We start from the raw sequence: 17,998 nt of genomic DNA, 5'->3' as shown, positions 1-17,998 counted from the left end.
TTAAACCAGTCCCTTCGCTTTTTAAAAGATTTTTTGATGTGGGCCATTTTAAGTCTGTATTGACTTTTTTTTACAACATTGCTTCTGTTTTATGTTTTGGGGTTTTGGCCACAAGGCATGTGGGATCTTGGCTCCCCGACCAGGGATCAAACCTACAGCCCCTGCGCTGGAAGTTGGACTCTTAACCACTGGACCGCCAGGAAAATTCCCATTAACTTTTTTTATTAGTGTCAAAGTCAACCTTTTTTATGATCAAACTTTTTATTTTTGTATTGGAGTATAGCCAGTCAACAATGTTGAGATAGTTTCAGACAGCAGAGACTCAGCCATACATATACATGTATCCATTCCTCCTCAAACTCCCCTCCCATCCAGGCTTCCAGGTAACACTGAGCAGAGTTCCCTGTGCTACACAGTAGGTCCTTGTTGGTTATCCATTTTAAATACAGCAGCGTGTACATGTCCATCCCAAACTCCCCAACTATCCGTTCTCCCTGTCCTTCCCCCTGGTCACCATAAGTTTGTTCTCTAAGTCTGTGAGTCTGTTTCTGTTTTGTATCACATTTTCATGTATTCTCATTTGTATCACATCTTTTTACAATGGAATACCACTCAGCTGTCAGAAAGAATGAAATCATGCCATTTGCAGCATCATGGATGGACCTAGAGGTTGTCATACTGAGTTAAGTAAGTCACCCATTAATTTTTCTACACTGAGCCCGAAGCTTTGAGTGTCAGGTCTTAGGCTCTTGTCAGCGGCTGCATGGGAACCAGAGCCCAGGGCTTCAAGCATCAGTACCCAGTAGACCTCTCTATGTCGGGAAGCCCCCTCCCCTTATCCTGGGTGCAGGTGGGGGGCGGGGGTGCACTTCCCTGGGTGGGGAAGTGATTTCCATCCACTCTGTATTGACTGGCGGTGCTGAGTGGTTCAATCTTGAGTGAGGGTCTGTTTACTAACATTTGTACCTGGTTGCCAAGATCACAGGGGTGGGGGTGGGGTGGGGGGAGCCTTTCTTGGGGTGAAGCCTGAGCTGGGAGAGGATTTCAGGAGCCTGTGAAACATACCAGCCAGTGCAGCCACCTGAGGGCTGGCCCTTTGTTGCCAGGGAGTCACCCAAGCAGAGCCGGGCTCCCAGCACCCCAGGGAGAAGAAGCAGATTCCAGAGGGGAAGCCCACACCGATCAGAGGTGAGGGCGGGTTGGGTCTACACAGAGAAGAATCTGTCCAGGGAGGGACAGCCTTCCCACATTGGCTGTGCTGCCGAGGTCTCCTCTCTCTGAGTCCTGAGCTCTGCCCTCACCCCCCTGCCCACGGACAGGCTGATTTTACTTTCTAAAGACTGTGCTTCCCAGAAAACTTTTTTTCCCTCTCTTTCTATTGATCAAAACCAATTTTTTTTCCAGGAAACGGGGGACACAGATTACTCTGATTTCACATGGTTTGTGCCCGCACACAGTGAGGTCTAATAAACACGAGCAGTGCCCCAGAGCGCCCAGACACAAAAGGCTATTAGCTTTTAATTGAAACCCTCCCTCTGCCCCCCAACCCCCCCAGCCCCTTCCAGGAACAGGAACTCAGGCCTTTGTGAAGCAGGGTCTATAGTGGAGGATTCTGCCAAAATGAAAGGAATCTTGGGTTGACCCAGAGCTGCGAGATGCTCTTTTGAGCACCACCCCCTTATGGCACTCAAAGGCTTTTCATTTTCTGAGCAGTATTGAAATTCTCATACAATGGAGGCCAAATCCTTGCAGTGGGGGTTAGGGGGTGGGAGGGGGTGAAAGGGGCGAGGGCTGGCAGAGGAGGGGGCCTGGGGGAGTCCATCCTTTGTTTTGTCTCTTCTTTCCTACCCATTACCTTTAAAAAAAAAAAAGTAAGTAAAAAGACCCAGTAAACTTTATAATGAATAATGACATCACTTCCGGGAGCCCAACTGCTCCAGGGACCAGAGAAACAAGGAGAACAACAGACTATTTACAATTTCATTTTAAGTTATTTTCAGCACTCCCAAAGGAGCTCTTTGATATGCAAACATCTCGCCCAAACGGAGATAATTATTTATGGAGATGTGTGACCCTTTGAAAGGGAGCTCTCTCATCCTTGGGCTCAGAGACTTCCTACAAAGGAAGAAGGTTCCAGATAAGAAGGGGCCGAGCTGATCCCCACCTTCCCCCCAGCCCTCCTCCCTCCTCCCTCCTCCCCAGGGAAGAAAACTGCTTTAAAGATGAAACTTCCCAGGGTTACCACTTACAGCTTGAGTTACAAGTCTCAGGAGCGAGCGTATCTCCTCATCCACAGCCGAGGTTGCAGGAAGAGTTCATTTCTCATCTCTGCGGCTCTCATCTTCTGGAAGGGAACAGAGGCCACAAGCCTGGACCATTGTCTTTGTCCCCCATCCACCTGAAGTCCACTGTAACTTACAAACTCACAAGGGAGAAGGACGCTGCCCGGGGGACAGTTTGGGGTACTCACCCGGGATGGAGGTTCAGGACTGGTAGACAGGCCTTCGGGAAAGAGGACCCCAGCTGCCCACACTTGTCACAGCAGAAACCCCTCTGATTAGGATGGTAATGACCCTGGAGACTGCTCTTTTTCTTCCCCCTGGATTTTCTTTTTTGAAAATTTTTATTTTTTTACTTACTTTTGGCTCCACTGGGTCTTCATTGCTGCATGGACTTTCTCTAGTTGTGGCGAGCAGGGCCTACTCTCTAGTCGCCGTGCATGAGTTTCTCATTGCGGTGGCTTCTCTTGTTGTGGAGCACCGGCTCTACAGGGCGCATGCGCTTCAGTAGTTGTGGCTCACAGGCTCAGCTGCTCCGTTGCACAAGGGGTCCTAGTTCCCAGACCAGGGATTGAACCCACGTCCCCTGCACTGGCAGGCGGATTCCTAATCACTGGACAAACAAGGAAGCCCCTCTCCCCAGTTTTTCTTTTGAAAATACTCTAACTCCAGAGCACCCAGTGCCTGCTGAAGCCTGGGGACCCATCCCCCTGCCTCTCCCCCCAACTTGTCAGCATCTGTTACCTCCTGGACTGTCAGCAGCTTTGCACTCTTCCTCCAGGCAGCATCCCCTCCCCTCCACGCCCCCAGCAGCCCTTTCTGCCCTTTTCAAGTTGGCCACTTGAGTGCTTCCCTGGCCTCAGTGATGGGAGGTTGAGGCACTCAGCTAACCCCAGCCTAACTTCGTCCCCTGCGGACCAGGCAGGGCAGTGGGCTTGTGAGCCCAGGAGGAAAGGCTAAGCGAGGGGCCTGGGCAGCCCGAGCAGTCAGATCCCAAGAACCCAAGGGCATCGTTTCATAAAAGAAGGCTTGTTATGTTTTGTTTGTTTTCTGAGTTTAGTTTTTGTCATATATTTTCAAGGCATAGTTGGAGATTTAGTCCCTTATCATGCTGCTTACAGGTTAAGATGTTCTACCTGTCCTCACAGGTCAAGATGTCAAAGGGTTTTCTCTCTTCCTGAGTGGTTGGGGGTGCAGGAGGCAGCATAGAGGATGCAAAGGTGCCGTGACCCCAGCGTCCCAGGAGGAGCCCTCGGCCCGGAGTCAGAGGGGAAAAAAGCGAGGGTACGGAAAGGACTCACATGAGTACAGTGCACTGGCGCTGGTGGCCCAGGCTGAGGACCGAGGGTGCGTGACCCCGTCTTTCCCAAGGAGGAAGCCATAGTCCACAGATGGGAAGAGGACAGGCAGGATCTCAACCTTCCTCTTTTTTTTCTTTTTTAAAGCAGTTTTAGGTTCATTGCAAAAATCAAGCAGAAAGGGCAGAGTTCTGGAAACCAAGCATGGGCATTCGAATTGGGGTTCAAGAACATTCCCATGTGCTTCCTGCTCCCCTTCAAGCACAGCCTCCCCTACCATCGACACCCCCCATCAGAGCAGTCCACTGGTTACGGCGAGCTCACACTGACATATCAGGCATCATCACGCCAAGTCCACGGCTCACAGCAGGGTCCACCCTTGCTGAGCTATGTTCTGTGGACTTAACTATGTGACATGTTGCCATGTGTCGGTCACGACAGTATCGTTCAGGGTGTTTTCACTCCTCTGTGCTCTGTTCAGCATCCTGCTCCCCGCATCCCTGTGATCCCAGGGCTTTTGAGTTTTGCAGCTGATACTTGCGGATTTAACAGCTATTATTAAAAAATGGCGCCTCAATTGTTTAACCCTTCTAAGGGGGAACATCCTTATTTTACACACCGATTTGGGACTGTGAGAGGAGGTTTGACTCTTTACTATCTGTTTGCAGGGTGGGAGGAGAGATGTAACCTTCCTAGAGATGCTGATGATTCTGTTTATAAAGGTTTCTCCTGGCCACACAGTGGGCCTTTGAGCTCTTAGAGGCTGGATGTGGGCTTTGAAAGCGAAAGTGTTAGTCACTCAGTCATTTCTGACTCTTTAGTTACCCCATGGCCTGTAGCCTGCCAGGTTCCTCTGTCCATGAATTCTCCAGGCAAGAATACCAGAGTGGGTAGCCATTTCCTTCTCCAGGGGATCTTCCTGATCAGGGATTGAACCCACGTCCCCTGCAATGCAGGCAGTTTCTTTACCATCTGAACCACCAGGATGTGGGCTTTGGGAACAGCTAAAGATGATGCGGCATCGTTGCTTCCTGGCCTGTGCTCCCTACCCTGAGTTTGTCCTTAGGGCAGCTTATCAGAATTTGACCTCCTCTGTGGTACTGATTTACAGACCAGGAAGCCAAGGACACAGGGATGTGGGGGTGGGGTGGGGGGTGGGGACAAGCTAGTTAGGAGCCAGAACTGGAAGAGAGACAGAGACCTGGCAACAACTTGTAGCTTCTTCTTCTTTTAAAGCAATGGTAAATAGATTTGTGATGTCAAAATGTCTAAGTCTGTATTGACCATTTTCTCTTCTCAATCAATATTTCCGTCCCAATGGTATCAACACAAGGATTTGGGCAGCCTAGGACCATTTGTAAGGGGATTTGCCTTGTGCACAGAGTTCGATTTTAGATTTTGATGGAAAGGAGCAGTGCAAGAGAAAGAGTGGGGAGTGATGGAACTGAGCTGGATTGTGACTGTGATGCTGGCTGTTAGACAATTCTATGCGTTTGTCCAAAGTCATAGAACTGGACAGAATGATGATTTATGCATGTAGGTTAAAAAGTAGGTTCTAAAAAGGAAGGAAAAAGATCTTTATTGGATGTCAGGAAACATGGGAGTATTTCTTTTATCTTTTTTTTTTAATTGGAGTATAGTTGATTTACAACTAATTTATGTTAGTTTCAGGTGTGCAGCAAAGGGATTTAGTTGTACATATACCTGTCTCTATCTATTTAACTATATTTTTCTTCAGATTCTTTTCTCATATAGATCATTATAGAATATTGAGTAGCATTCCCTGTGCTATCCAGCAAATACTTGTTTATCCATTTTATCTATACTAGTATATATATATATATATATATGGGGTGTTTCTGGAACCAAACAAAGAGATCATCCTCCCCTCTTTCTAGTTTTCCTCAGTCCCAGAGGGAGCTGGGCCCACCCCACCCCTTTGTGGCTTGCAGCTTTGTCTGCTCTCTGAAGTTCAAGTTCATTCACTTCCATCATCTGTTTTGTGTCAGTGTCTCAGCATCTGTTCGGCTGTAGTGCGGTGGGTTACACCCATCTCAATAACCTTCCTCTTTTTTCTTGCGTAACTTGCCAGTTCCAACAATAAGTTCACTTGCTGGACTCTGGGAGCCGACATGCCATCCAAAGAAAGAAAAGAAACAGGAAAAGAAAATTAGGGCAACGTTGGCTGCTGAAGAGCATCAGAACTACAAGGCTTCCAGAACTTGTCTGGTTCATTCAAATTGCCTCCGCCTATTGGCTTGAAGGTTTGTTTTTAAGAGTCTGCTTTCCAAGGTAACGCAGAAGAGCCCCGTCGAGACATGGGCTGTTCATTGTAAACCCTGGGCTTCTCCAAAGCCCGTGACGGCCACGCCCCTCGGGAGGCTGAGTCCACAGGTCAGCTCTCAGCTACTCCTGAGTCTGGCGAAGGCACAGGTGCAGGGAGCGCCCAGACCTGGGGCTGAGATTCTATATCCTCAAACCTGACTCGAGACATCCTCCTGGTTCACCTGCCACAAGCCTGGGAAAGAGGAAACGGCCCAGTGGTCATTTTGACCTCAATTCATCTTAGTTTCATGAGCTTTTCAAAAATGAAGAGACCTTAGTTTCATTCTAAGCTATGAATTTGGCAAAAACATAAATCAGATAATTCGGGGCTTGTACTATTCTTCACCTGTTTGTTTTTTTCTTTCTTCTGTTTATGTTGATATTATCTAACTTTTGATGATGAAAGAGTTAGATGCATCTTTTAGTCTCTCATCACACGAGTTTCTTCTAGTTCTTTCAGTTTGCCACATTTTGTTTTACTGGGAGCCTGATTTGTGTTTGATAATTAGCTCGGTGCAGTGTGTGTGTGTGTGTGTGTGTGTGTGTGTGTGTGTGTGCACATCTCTCTGCATCTGCACACATGCACGTCTTTGTTGTTGTTTAGTTGCTCAGTTGTGTCTGACTCTTTGTGACCCCATGGACTGTAGCCCACCAGGCTCCTCTGTCCATGGGATTTCCCAGGCAAGAATACTGGAGTGGGTTTCCATTTCCTTGTCCAGGGGATCTTCCTGACCCGGGGATTGAACCTGTGTCTCATGCATTGGCAGGCGGGGCATCACCCTCCCTTTGGGGCCTGGTCTGCTTTGGGGTGGGGAGGATATGACCCTGAGTTCTCTAGATTTCACTCCAGGAATTTGGTTCAAACCCTGCCTTGGATTAGCTGAACAGCTTTTGTTCTTTTAACAATATTGTTTTCTTGATTTTTTTTCCACCATGGGGGGCCTCCATCACCACCCAGCACCGTGCCCCACCCCCCACTTGTAGGTGCACATGGCATCTGCAGAATAAGGGGCTGAAGTGCAGGGCAGCTGCCAGGCTCATGGATGCCCCAGGGTGACAATTTCCAGCCGGCTGCAGGTTGGCATCATCAGAGAGATTCCCCTGTCGGGGCCCCACCCACAGGGGCTTGGTTCCATGGGTCTAGGGCAGGGTCCGGGCATCCAGCACCGTCAGCGTCAAGGCTGGATCCCGCCACCGCCGAGGGGCCCATCGCTTTCTGTTGAGTTTCCTGAAACATGTTGAAAGCCTGAAATACCTGCTGCAAATCCTCCAGTTTCCCAGGTTCCTGCTCCGTGGTCCAGGTCTTTTGAGGGCCCTGATGCTCCCAGACTGGTCATCCCCAGGCCTGAATGTCGTGAGCGTCACCTGAAACCTCTGCTTAGCATCTCTTCTTCTTGTCCTGAGGATGGGTGGGCAGGAGCATGCCTCTTCCTGAGACTTGCCCCAGAGAGACCTTTAGGTCCACTGGCTTCATAAGCACCCTGGGGAATGTGTGCCAGGTGTGGAAGAGTGTCCCTTCCAGCCCACGTGGTGGAGAGGGGAGGATGGGGTGGGGGGCAGCCTCTGGCAGGAGGAACTACTGTTCCATCCTGTCCTGACCCCCCAGCCCCATCCTTTGCAGTTAGCAGCAAGCGTGTGTGAGCCTAAGACATCTATTATTTTGAAATCTGACTCATCTTTGAACAATTATGATCATAGTCATGTGATTCTAGCCCTGGAATACCTATTATTAAGATGCTAATCTCCAAATGAGAAGAAGAAATACAGGTATCTCTTTAAAGAAAGGACAGGTGTGTAGCTCTTTGTACATTTCATCATAGTAGGAAAAACGCAGAAGGCTGGGTGGAGGAGGGTGCTGATGGGGGTATCAGAGGGCCCGACTCCGGGTCTCATCTCTCGGCCTGCTGGGGGGTGACCTTCCCTGTCAGCCCCAGCTCCCTCCTCAGTAGGTTGGGGCTGGCAGTGCCCCCTTGAAGGCTTGTGCACGAAGGATTAGGTGAGGCATAGTATGTGAGAGTTTCTCTGGGAGCCCCAAAGCGCCGCCTAGATTATTAGCTGTGGCTATCAGTTTGAGAAACTGGCTTTCCTAATGAGCTGCTCAATTAAACTGCAACCCGCCTGCTGGCTTGGGAGGCCTGCCTGCGGCTGGAGCCACCACTGGAGGGGTCACTGGGGTGAGCTGCAGGGCCCACATAAGGGGGGGGCGTCACGCTCAGCCATGTCTCCATCCTTTCTTCTCGGAGCCACTGCTGTGCCCGGAGAGGTTCTGAGTTCCTGGACAAGAGAGCCTGGCCAGTGAAGGGTGGGGGTGGGAGTAAGCTGATCCCAGGAAGTGAATGGAAAAGGGCTTCGCTCCAGGACCAGGGGTGCCGGGGGTTGGGGGGGCCAGGGGGGAGGGTGACAGAAGAACTGACGGAGGCAAGAACAGGGACTTGCCTGTAACTGCCCAGAAGGGTCAACAGCACACTACTTGGGCCGTGCTGGGGAGGTGCCATGCTCTGTCTGAGCCCAGGTCCCGGGACCAAGGGAGGGGAGGAAAAATAATTTTCCTTTCATGCTTCTAGATTCTTAGCTGAGACCACTCCCCCCCTCAGCCCCCTGTAATAAAAGACAGTCAGCAGAAGAAAAACAAACAAGTTTAATAACATGTGTCCCTCCTGTGTACAAGAGAGATGCCCGGGAAACCTGAGCAAGTCTTGGAAACAGCCCAAGCCTCCATCTTATATGCCATCTCCAGCTGGAGACAAAAGAAGATTTTTGGAAGAGGGAGGCCAGTTCTGGGAGGTGGCAGGGAGAAGCCCAGCAGATAAGGGCACAGCTGTTGGGCAGACTTAACTCCATGGATACGAGATTCTAGAGATGTAGCCAGTCTTCTCCTCCTGGTACAGATAGGAAGACGCTCTTGTTACTCAGTTGCTTGCTGCTGCTGCTGCTGCTAAGTCGCTTCAGTTGTGTCCGACTCTGTGCGACCCCATAGACGGCAGCCCACCAGGCTCCTCCATCCATGGGATTCTCCAGGCAAGAATACTGGAGTGGGTTGCCATTTCCTCCTCCAGTGCATGAAAGTGAAAAGTGAAAGTGAAGTCGCTCAGTCGTGTCCGATTCTTCACGACTCCATGGGCTGCAGCCTACCAGGCTCCTCCGTCCATGGGTTTCCCAGGCAAGAGTACTGGAGTGGGGTGCCATTGCCTTCTCCATTCAGTTGCTTAGTCGTGTCCAACTCTGTGACCCCATGGACTGCAGCATGCCAGGCTTCTCTGTCCTTCACTATCTCTCAGAGTTTGTCCAGACTCATGTCCACTGAGTCTATGATGCCGGGCAACCATCTTATCCTCTGTCACCCCCTGCTCCTCCTGCCCTTAATCTTTCCCAGCATTTCCCTTATAAATGTAAATGTCTCTTACTAAAAGGTAGCATTTACTGGTTTTCAGAGCTTTTCAACGTCCACTGTTTCTTAAAAATAATCAGCCTAAAATAATCCTTAACCCAAAGAGACGTATTTCATGTGGCGTATTCTACTCCCCTCCCCCCGCCTCAGAAATGCACCTGGAAACCCATGGAGAGGACTCAGGGAGCACCTGCTGAAATGTTAGAGAACCCGGTAGCATATTCATTCGCCCATTAGCTGCTCTGTGTCCACACCATGCACACCCAGGGAAAGGTGGCTGTGTGGCCTACAGAGGATGGGGACTAAGAGTCGGCGTCAACAGTTCCCCAGCTGTTATTTGATAAACAGAGAAAGTCTTAAGACTCTGAGTGCTTGCTGATATCTGTGTGCAACCTCTGGACTGTCCTGGGGAGATGGGGTCCCTTGGAGCTCATACCGCAGCATGGCGGGGGTCACCCAAGAATCTGCCCCGGCCCAGAGATACATTATGGCCAAGAAGGCTGTGCCTTTGGACTGTAAGATGGTGACCATTTCCTGTTCCTTTTCTGCTCGTCCTGGTATGGGCTCTCTCACTTGGCCATTTTGTTCTGCGACCGCCAGGCCCTTGTTTAAGGACGTTGAGGGGATGCAGGCAGCAAAGGTTCAGAGGTGGTTCTGGAGCCCAGGTGGGCAGAGAACCACGTCCACTCTTCCTGAAGCTTTGCCTGTCCCAGGGGCATCCCCACGGCTCCTCTGCAGGTGAGCCAAGGGAGTGACCAGTTTCTGCATGTGGGGCTTGCCTCCTTACACCCTTTCCCTGACACTGTCAACAGTAGGGAACTGACAGCCTTTCTTTGGCACCAATTAGCTCCCAGGCTCAGTCCCAAGGAGAAACTCTGGGTGGTGGACATCATCCTTTTTCTCACGGCACGGACCAAATGAGAAAATGGAGGCATGGACAGGTGAGGGGCACACACGTCAATCCATGGGGTGCTGAGAGTCAGACCAGGGGCTGGACTTCAGTGCCTGTACTCAGTCACTCAGACCCTCTGAAGACAGACCCCAAACCTGCCCCACGTGCATGGCCCTGGAGAATGTGGCGGGTGGGGTTTTCTTCAGTCATAGGGGTAGCACTTGGATTCTGACTATTGAACCCTTTCTTGTAGACTCAGTCTAGATGTAGGTGGCTGAACACGGGGGAAAAAACTCAGACTTAATCAGACTCGACCTGCTTTTGAGGGAAATGCAAGATAAGTTGAGAGCCGGGCCCTCTTTAATCCTCCATCGAATTAGCCTGATGACAGGGCTACCTTCATCTAAGTGGTAAATGGGCAAAGTGGGTCAATCCAGCGTTAGCTTAAGCTGGGGCTGGTTGCAGGGTTGTGGGGCCACCCCCCATCAAGGAGAAGCCCGCTTCCTCTAATTCGCTGTGAAGGAGGAGTCTGTTGCCCTTTCTGGCTCGTGTAATAAGAGTTTATATCATCATTTCTGTAAACATCTCCATAGAGCAATTTTGGTCTCAGTAGATTAGGGATGGCTTGAAGCTGGACGTTTAGAACATCCTGAGTGTTAGTTGCTTAGTCACGTCCGACTCTTTGCGACCCCATGGACTGCAGCCTGCCAGGCTTTCCTGTCCTCCACTATCTCCTGGAGTTTGCTCAAGTTCTGCCTATGTAGTTACATTTAAATTATGTGGCAATAAATAAACATCATACAAGTCCCTCTCTCTCTCTCTTTAAAAATATTTATTTATTATTTATTTTGGCTGCACCGGGTCTTAGTTGTGGCACTTGGACCCTTCATTCCCTGACCAGGGATCAAGCCCAGGACCCCTGCATTGGCAGCGAGGAGTAAGTCTTACCCATGGGACTAAGACTCTCTCTCTTTTTTAATTATTTATTTTTAATTGAAGGATAATTGCTTTACAATACTGTGTTGGTTTTTGCCGTATATCAACATGAATCAGCCATAGGTATTCACATGTCCTTTCCGTCTTGAACCTCCCTCCCACCTCCCACCCCATCCCACCCCTCTAGATTGTCACTGAGCACTGAATTTGAGCTCCCTGCATCATATACCAGGGATCTATAAAAAATAGATTTCCACCAGCTATCTATAAAAAGTGGAAACTGAAGTAGTTTTGGAGGCTTCTAGAGTTGTGTCTCAGCAAATTCTCTCTTTGCATCAGTGTATAGTTCATCTGACTCCTCCGGATTTTTTGGCAGCTGCTTGCCTCGAGGCCTTCAGGGATGTTTTTCACAGTGAAGGCGTTTGGTCAGTGGTCACTGTGATGATGCTAGTACACCCTGACTGGTTCACGGGACATTTTCGTTCCCATGTCCACTGGGCTTTTGTCCCAACATGATAAGCACAGCAGGGCAGGATAGGGAGGACGCGTGGACGCCAAAATCTCCAGGAGCCCCAGGTGATATTATTTTGAAAGGCACATATCCAGAGGTGAGAGGTCTCTGTGTTCTGAAGTCAGATATTCGGGGCCATCTAAAAGCTGGATACCCCCCAAAATAAGGGAGAGGTGACACCAGGGAGAAGATCTAAGAGGTTGAATCTTACTCCTTCTGCCCTAAATTAATGTGCCTTCCCATCTTAGGTGGAGAGCATCTGGCCTCCAACCTTCAGATGGGACGTACCTAGTACCTATATCTCTCAGCTCTGAAATTTGACTTGCATTTTTTATGTTTCTACAAACTGAAATTAGATGGAGCCACGATTAAAAGTGGCGACATTGCCCCCCGGTGCTCTCTGATGACCTAGAGGGGTGGGATGGGGGGACGGGTGGGAAGGAATCTCAAGAGGGAGGGGATATATGTATACATACGGCTGATTCACGGGTGTTGTACAGCAGAAATTAACATACTGTAAAGCAGTTACCCTCCAGTTAAAAAATAAATCAGAAAAAAAAAGCAAGAATAGCAAAAAAAAAAAAAAAAAAAAGTGTTGAGACGTGTGGCCAAAGAGCAGTGACCTCTGACCCGCCCCGGTCTGTTTGCTCTGCGCAGGGACCTGATGCCGAGGACCCTGGATGGCCAGATCACCATGGAGAAGACGCCCAGCTACTTCGTGACGCGCGAGGCGCCCGCGCGCATCTCGGCCATGTCCAAGGACACCAAGCTCCTGGTGGTGGTGCGGGACCCGGTGACCCGGGCCGTGTCGGACTACACGCAGACGCTCTCCAAGCGGCCCGACATCCCCAGCTTCGAGAGCCTGGCCTTCCGGAACCGCTCGGCTGGCCTGGTGGACCGCTCGTGGAGCGCCATCCAGATTGGCCTGTACGCCGAGCACCTGGAGCGCTGGCTGCGCCACTTCCCTGCCCGCCAGATGCTCTTCGTGAGCGGCGAGCGCCTGGTGCGCGACCCGGCCGGCGAGCTGGGCCGCGTGCAGGACTTCCTGGGCCTTAAGCGCATCATCTCGGACAAGCACTTCTACTTCAACCAGACCAAGGGCTTCCCCTGCCTCAAGAAGGCGGAGGGCAGCGGCCGCCCCCACTGCCTGGGCAAGACCAAGGGCAGACCCCACCCCGAGATCGACGCGCAGGTGCTGCGGCAGCTGCGGGATTTCTACCGGCCCTTCAACCGCAAGTTCTACCAAATGACGGGCCACGACTTCGGCTGGGACTGATGGCACCCCCTTGGGCTTAGGAAATATTGAGAGAGATTATATGTATGTAAAATGTACAGAAATCTATTTTATAATAATTTATTTTTAATTCATAAGCAATTAATTCACTAAGCTGCCTAGCCACACTCTTAGAGAGTCATGTAATCTGTTAACATTCCAAAGTGTTTTCTAATATTTTCTTCTTGTCCTCGCGATGGATGGTGCTTCCATTTTTTTTTTCCCTCCTTTGAGTTTTCTTTCTACCCATTGTATTTAAAGAAAAGAAAAGCACAACTTGAGATTTTTGTTGTTACGGGTATGCAGCCTTCGATCACTGTCTGGATGCATTTGCCGGTCTCCCTGGCTGCCTGGCCACCTCTGGGAGCTCTGAGGTGACAGACCGCCACGTGGCAGCTTCTTGGGCCACTTTCTGACACGTCCAAGGGCACAGACTCCAGACCACAGCGCTAGGTCTGCACCCCCCCCCCCGCGCCCCCCGTACCCCCCAAGTCCACTCAGCACCAGGGAGAATCACTACCTTGGCAGGGACATACACGTCCTCTTAGAGTCTGCTGATGAGGGGTCAAGGTCATGGACTTTAGCTTTTGATTTTGAAGGCTGCCCCCTTGCCTCCTCTTCTGCCCCATCCCCAGTTCATCAGCCAGCTTGAAGTGTATGCAACTGTCAGCCCCCCCGACACCTCCTTTCCCAGGTCCTGTGCTTGGCTGCTGCTTTAGAAATAAAGATGTTCCCTTCTAATTTGCATGCGAGTGCATCGTGCTCCATTCTCAGGCAGACAGTTTCTGCCTTGACACACCAAAGAATCCCCTCGGCTAGCAGAACAACCAGCACGAGAACCAGGGGTGCCAGGTGTCGAGACCTGAAGGGGTCAGGTGCCTCCCCTCCTGACTCCACCAAGATGCCAGGACCAGCCCCCGTTTGGGGTCTGGAATTCCTCTCCCTGGAATTTCTAGCTCATCTCAGACAACATGGTCTGTAGCCAACAGCCAGACAGAACCAGGAGTGGCTCTTATAAAAAGAGACTGGGAACGCTGGCCCCGTGTTGCCTATGACACTCGAGCCTGGGCTGTCTCTTGTTCTAGCCAGGCCCTGGCAGGAGAGGTACCAGCCTTGTAGCTGTTGATGTGGAATGCTCTCCTCTGCTTCTCTCTGGAGGGAGCGGTGGGGTGGGAAGGCCGGGGGAGTCATTTGATGCTGACCAGCTAGTGGCTGTTGGGTAACCGTATAGCAATATGACATAATAATAGTCTCTTCACTTGATCCTCAGTTTTCTAACCCAGAATGGTTCTACCGTCAAAGAATTGTCATTTGCGTTATACTTTCATCAAGGAATATATGGGAAGATATTGTCAACCTGATTAGGTTGCAATAGTTACAAATGACACTTTTGTCTGTTCTATGGGATAACTTGCTCGCTAGAGAAACAAAACACTGGTCTTTAAGGGATGTCTTGTGGATAAGCTGGTTTGTCTTTGCCCACGTAGCTAGTTTGTGCTTAGCAGCAAAACTGTCATCATGTAGGTTGGGTGTAGGAGGATGGACATGGGGTGGGGGCAGGGAGCTGTGCATTCCTGAGACGCTGTAATCATTCCATAGCTTTGTTACTGCCTCTGCCAAGCCGAGGAGAACCTGCACTCAGGGGAACTCCCATAATCACGGGATGGTTCTCCCTTCTTGCTGCTTGGGTGTCAGAGACATCCTCATAAGGGTGCTGATTGATCATACATTTCTCCAATCAGAAAGCTGATTAGAAATAAAACCGGGAACACCTCCTCTTTTCCATTACAGCAGAACATGGCTTCAAGTCAGGGTCAATCCACAGCCACCACCTGCTCCTGCCCCATCTGCTTTCTGGCCACTCTGGTGCCCTGCCGTGGCACATGATGTCCAGTTGCAGAGAAGTTCAGAGAAGGGCTTGCCACAAAGCAGTGGGGGAAATGCACACAAGCTTCTCCTTCCCCTCCGGGTCCCGGCTTGTCTTTCCAAGCTGGACCATTTTTGATTAAGTTGTTTATTCTCTGCCTTAAAACTGAAACAGGAAATCCTCAGCTTGAAGGAGGGTCATTTAGTCATGAACACTGAAGTGAGTCAAGGTTCCATTCTAGGTCAAATCCTTGAATCCAAACAGATGTCGGTAATTAGCACTGAAGGACTAGAGTGAGTTTTCCCGTGGAAGACAAATAAATCAGATTTCCTGTGCATCTCTTCCGAGGGATCTGAGGGCTTGCGGTTTCTGACTGCTCCCGACGGCTCCCAAGGTTACACCCCATCGCGTGATACTTACTACAGGGCCCACATGTCTTCCTCCTGGAGAAGTCAGGCAACACATAAAATCAGGCCTTAAATTTCTTCCTGTTCCAGCCATCTGCAAGACCACCAACTTAACTTTTTAGCTGCTAGAAGGCAACCACCATATCACCTCTTGGCAAATTTTGTCCTAACTCACGTTTTGGGTTTCTTCCAGGTTACGGGAAAACCTCTGATATTCATGAGGTACTCTTTACTCAGTGTGTTTAAAAACAAACAAAAATGCTGAGAAAAAATTGAAGGTTTCTGTTGTTCCTATCTAGCCCACGCTGTCTTTGAGGTGTTTGTCCGGTAGTCTGTGAACTTGGTACATGGGACCTGGAAAGGTGTTTAGGTACACTGACTGCATCGTAAGCATCTAGTTGGAAGATGAAGGAGCCCTCAAGAAATTGTCTCCTTCCTCCTAGGAAGTCACTCTTGAGTGACAGGTACATTATAGACATTGGAGAAACAGAGTTTCAGATCCTGCCAGGATATTTTCATAAGAAAGGAAAAATGGAAGAGTCCATTCAACTAGAAACATTCAGTGTCGAAAAGGCCGAGGTGGAAGTCGATGTCTTTTTCTTTTCATTGATCAAGAAAGATGGTCAATAAAACTTCAAGGTGTGGTTAGATTTTTTTTTTCACTTTTGTAACATTAATTTATGACTGAGTTTCATTCAACCAAGTAATCTGAAATACTGTGCAAATCCTAGCTGTTTCCTCTATAACCTGGATGTTAGAATAGCCAATATGAACAAAAAGGAAAAAAAAAAAATTAAATCAAGTATTTTGTCCTATGTATAACACAAATTAATTTTACACAGAGAAAGATGTTTCTAGGAAAATGAAATTTGGCAATTCATAATATTTCTTTGTATGAACAAATAAAATATATTTTACCAACTCGTGGGTACTTCTGTGTTTTATTATGTGTTGCGGATGGTCAGGGACGTGGTAGTTGTTGTTCAGTCACTAAGTTGTGTCCAAATCTTTGTGACCCCATAGACTGCAGCCCGCCAGGCTCCTCTGTCCTCTGCTTTCTCCTGGAGTTTGCTCAGATTCACATCCATTGAGTCCGTGATGCTATCTAACCATCTCATCCTCTGGTACCTTCTTTCTTTTTCCTTCAGTCTTTCCCAGCATCAGGGTCCATATCTTTAGCAAACAACCTGTTTTCTTTCAACAAAGCACACCATCTCCATGTTATATGGGTTATTATTTACTACTTTAAACATTCGATTCATTCTTCTACTTGATATTTTTAAATTTTCAGTTGAGATTTACTTTCTGGTTGCATTTTATTTTATTGTTATTTTCTAAAAATATTTATTTCTTTGGCTGTTGTCTTAGTTGCGGCATGTGGGATCTTTAGTTTTGGCACGTGGGATCTGGTTTCCCGACCAGGGATCAAACCTGGGCCCCCTGCAGTGGGAGATGAAGTCTTAGCCACTGAACCACCAGGGAAGTCCCTCTGGTTGCATTTTAAAGTAGCCAACATTAAGTTAATAAATTAAGGCTCAAGAATCCTGACCTCTTTTTTTTGTTTGTTTTATAAGCCACTTTATTGAGGTGAGATTGGTATACAAAAAGTGTGCATGTTTAACGTATACCACTGGATGAGTTTAGTGTAAGTACACACCCGTGAAACAAACGCCATAAACATAGCCATCACCTCCAAAAGTCCCCCCCCACCATTTTTATTTATATTTGTGTAGTTAGAACATTTTACACAAGACCCACCCTCTTAGCAAACTTAAGAATTCAGTATAGTATTGTTAACTATAGGCACTATGGTGTATATTAGGTGTCTTGGATTTGAATCATCTTGTGGAGCTGAAATTTTATTCAATTTAAAAAGGAAACATCTTAACAATTTCAAGTGAATAGCCATTCTCTCATGCCATAAAGAAGAGATCTTAATTAAAAGCATAAATATTAATAGAACGAAAACTAATTGACGCTAGTAATTTCTAGTTATGTATAACTCAAACCATGTTTGCCATAAGCTAACCTCTGCTCCTGGCAAAGGTCACTCCTGTTGAAGGCTCACACTTAACCTGAGATATACATCTTGCCATGAAGGAGGGAAGAGAATTGAAGAGGGAATGATTTGCTTTTTGGGGTTGAGTCCAGCTTACCATTTTGGAAAGGCAGTGAGAAGAGCATCCCTCCAAATGGGAGGATGCCTGCTGCTCAGCCAAGAAACAGGTCTCCGGTTAACACTTGGTACTGAAAAGCCTGCATTTTATAGAGCTCGCTCCTTCAAACCCAGGAGTATGCCACTGGTTGATGTATTCGTGGGTCTTGAGTGCTGACCTGACCTCGCACCCCAGCCCATCAATTTCTTGCTTTTTCTACAGAAAGGTAATAAAAGGGACCTAAAATCTACTCATTAACCTGATGGCACAGTTTAGAGCAGTATTTCTCAAGCTTGGGCAAATATTCGGATGACCTAGAAAGGTCTTAAAAATTACTGACGCTCTAACACACCTCGGAACAATTACGTTAGACTCTCTAGGGGACAAGGCCCCGACACTGGTACACTTAAAAAGCTCCCCGAGCTTGGACTTGGAGGGCATTGTGCTTAGTGAAATAAGTCAGACAAAGACAAACACCATGTCATCTCACTTATGTGTGGAATCTAAAAACGGCAAACTCTGAGAAACAGAGCAGAATGGTGGTTACCAGGGGCTGGGAGTGGAGGAAATGGGGAGATATTGGTCAAAGGGTACAACATTCCAGTTATAAAAGCTTGAGTATTTAACATATAGTTTGGTGATTATAGCTTATAATACTGTATCCTG

At 48.6% G+C, this 17,998-nt stretch overlaps 1 protein-coding gene across 1 annotated transcript in view; it reads left to right on the top strand.

The window, feature by feature from the left end:
• The window catches only part of LOC145540846 (heparan sulfate glucosamine 3-O-sulfotransferase 3B1), a 44,317-nt gene extending 28,343 nt beyond the window's left edge, over window positions 1–15,974 (top strand). Inside the window, exon 2 of the mRNA XM_081576014.1 lies at window positions 12,287–15,974. Within this exon, the coding sequence (XP_081432140.1) occupies window positions 12,287–12,905 (619 nt within the window). The 3' untranslated portion in view covers window positions 12,906–15,974. The remainder of the gene's footprint in view (window positions 1–12,286) is intronic.
• The last annotated feature ends 2,024 nt before the right edge of the window (window positions 15,975–17,998 follow it).

The sequence above is a fragment of the Giraffa tippelskirchi genome, chromosome 3, assembly GCF_054371585.1.
Source record: "Giraffa tippelskirchi isolate mGirTip1 chromosome 3, T2T-mGirTip1v1.2.pri, whole genome shotgun sequence".
Lineage (NCBI taxonomy): Eukaryota > Metazoa > Chordata > Mammalia > Artiodactyla > Giraffidae > Giraffa > Giraffa tippelskirchi.
Note: the sequence above shows the minus strand (reverse complement) of the source record. Positions and strands in the feature narration are given on the sequence as shown.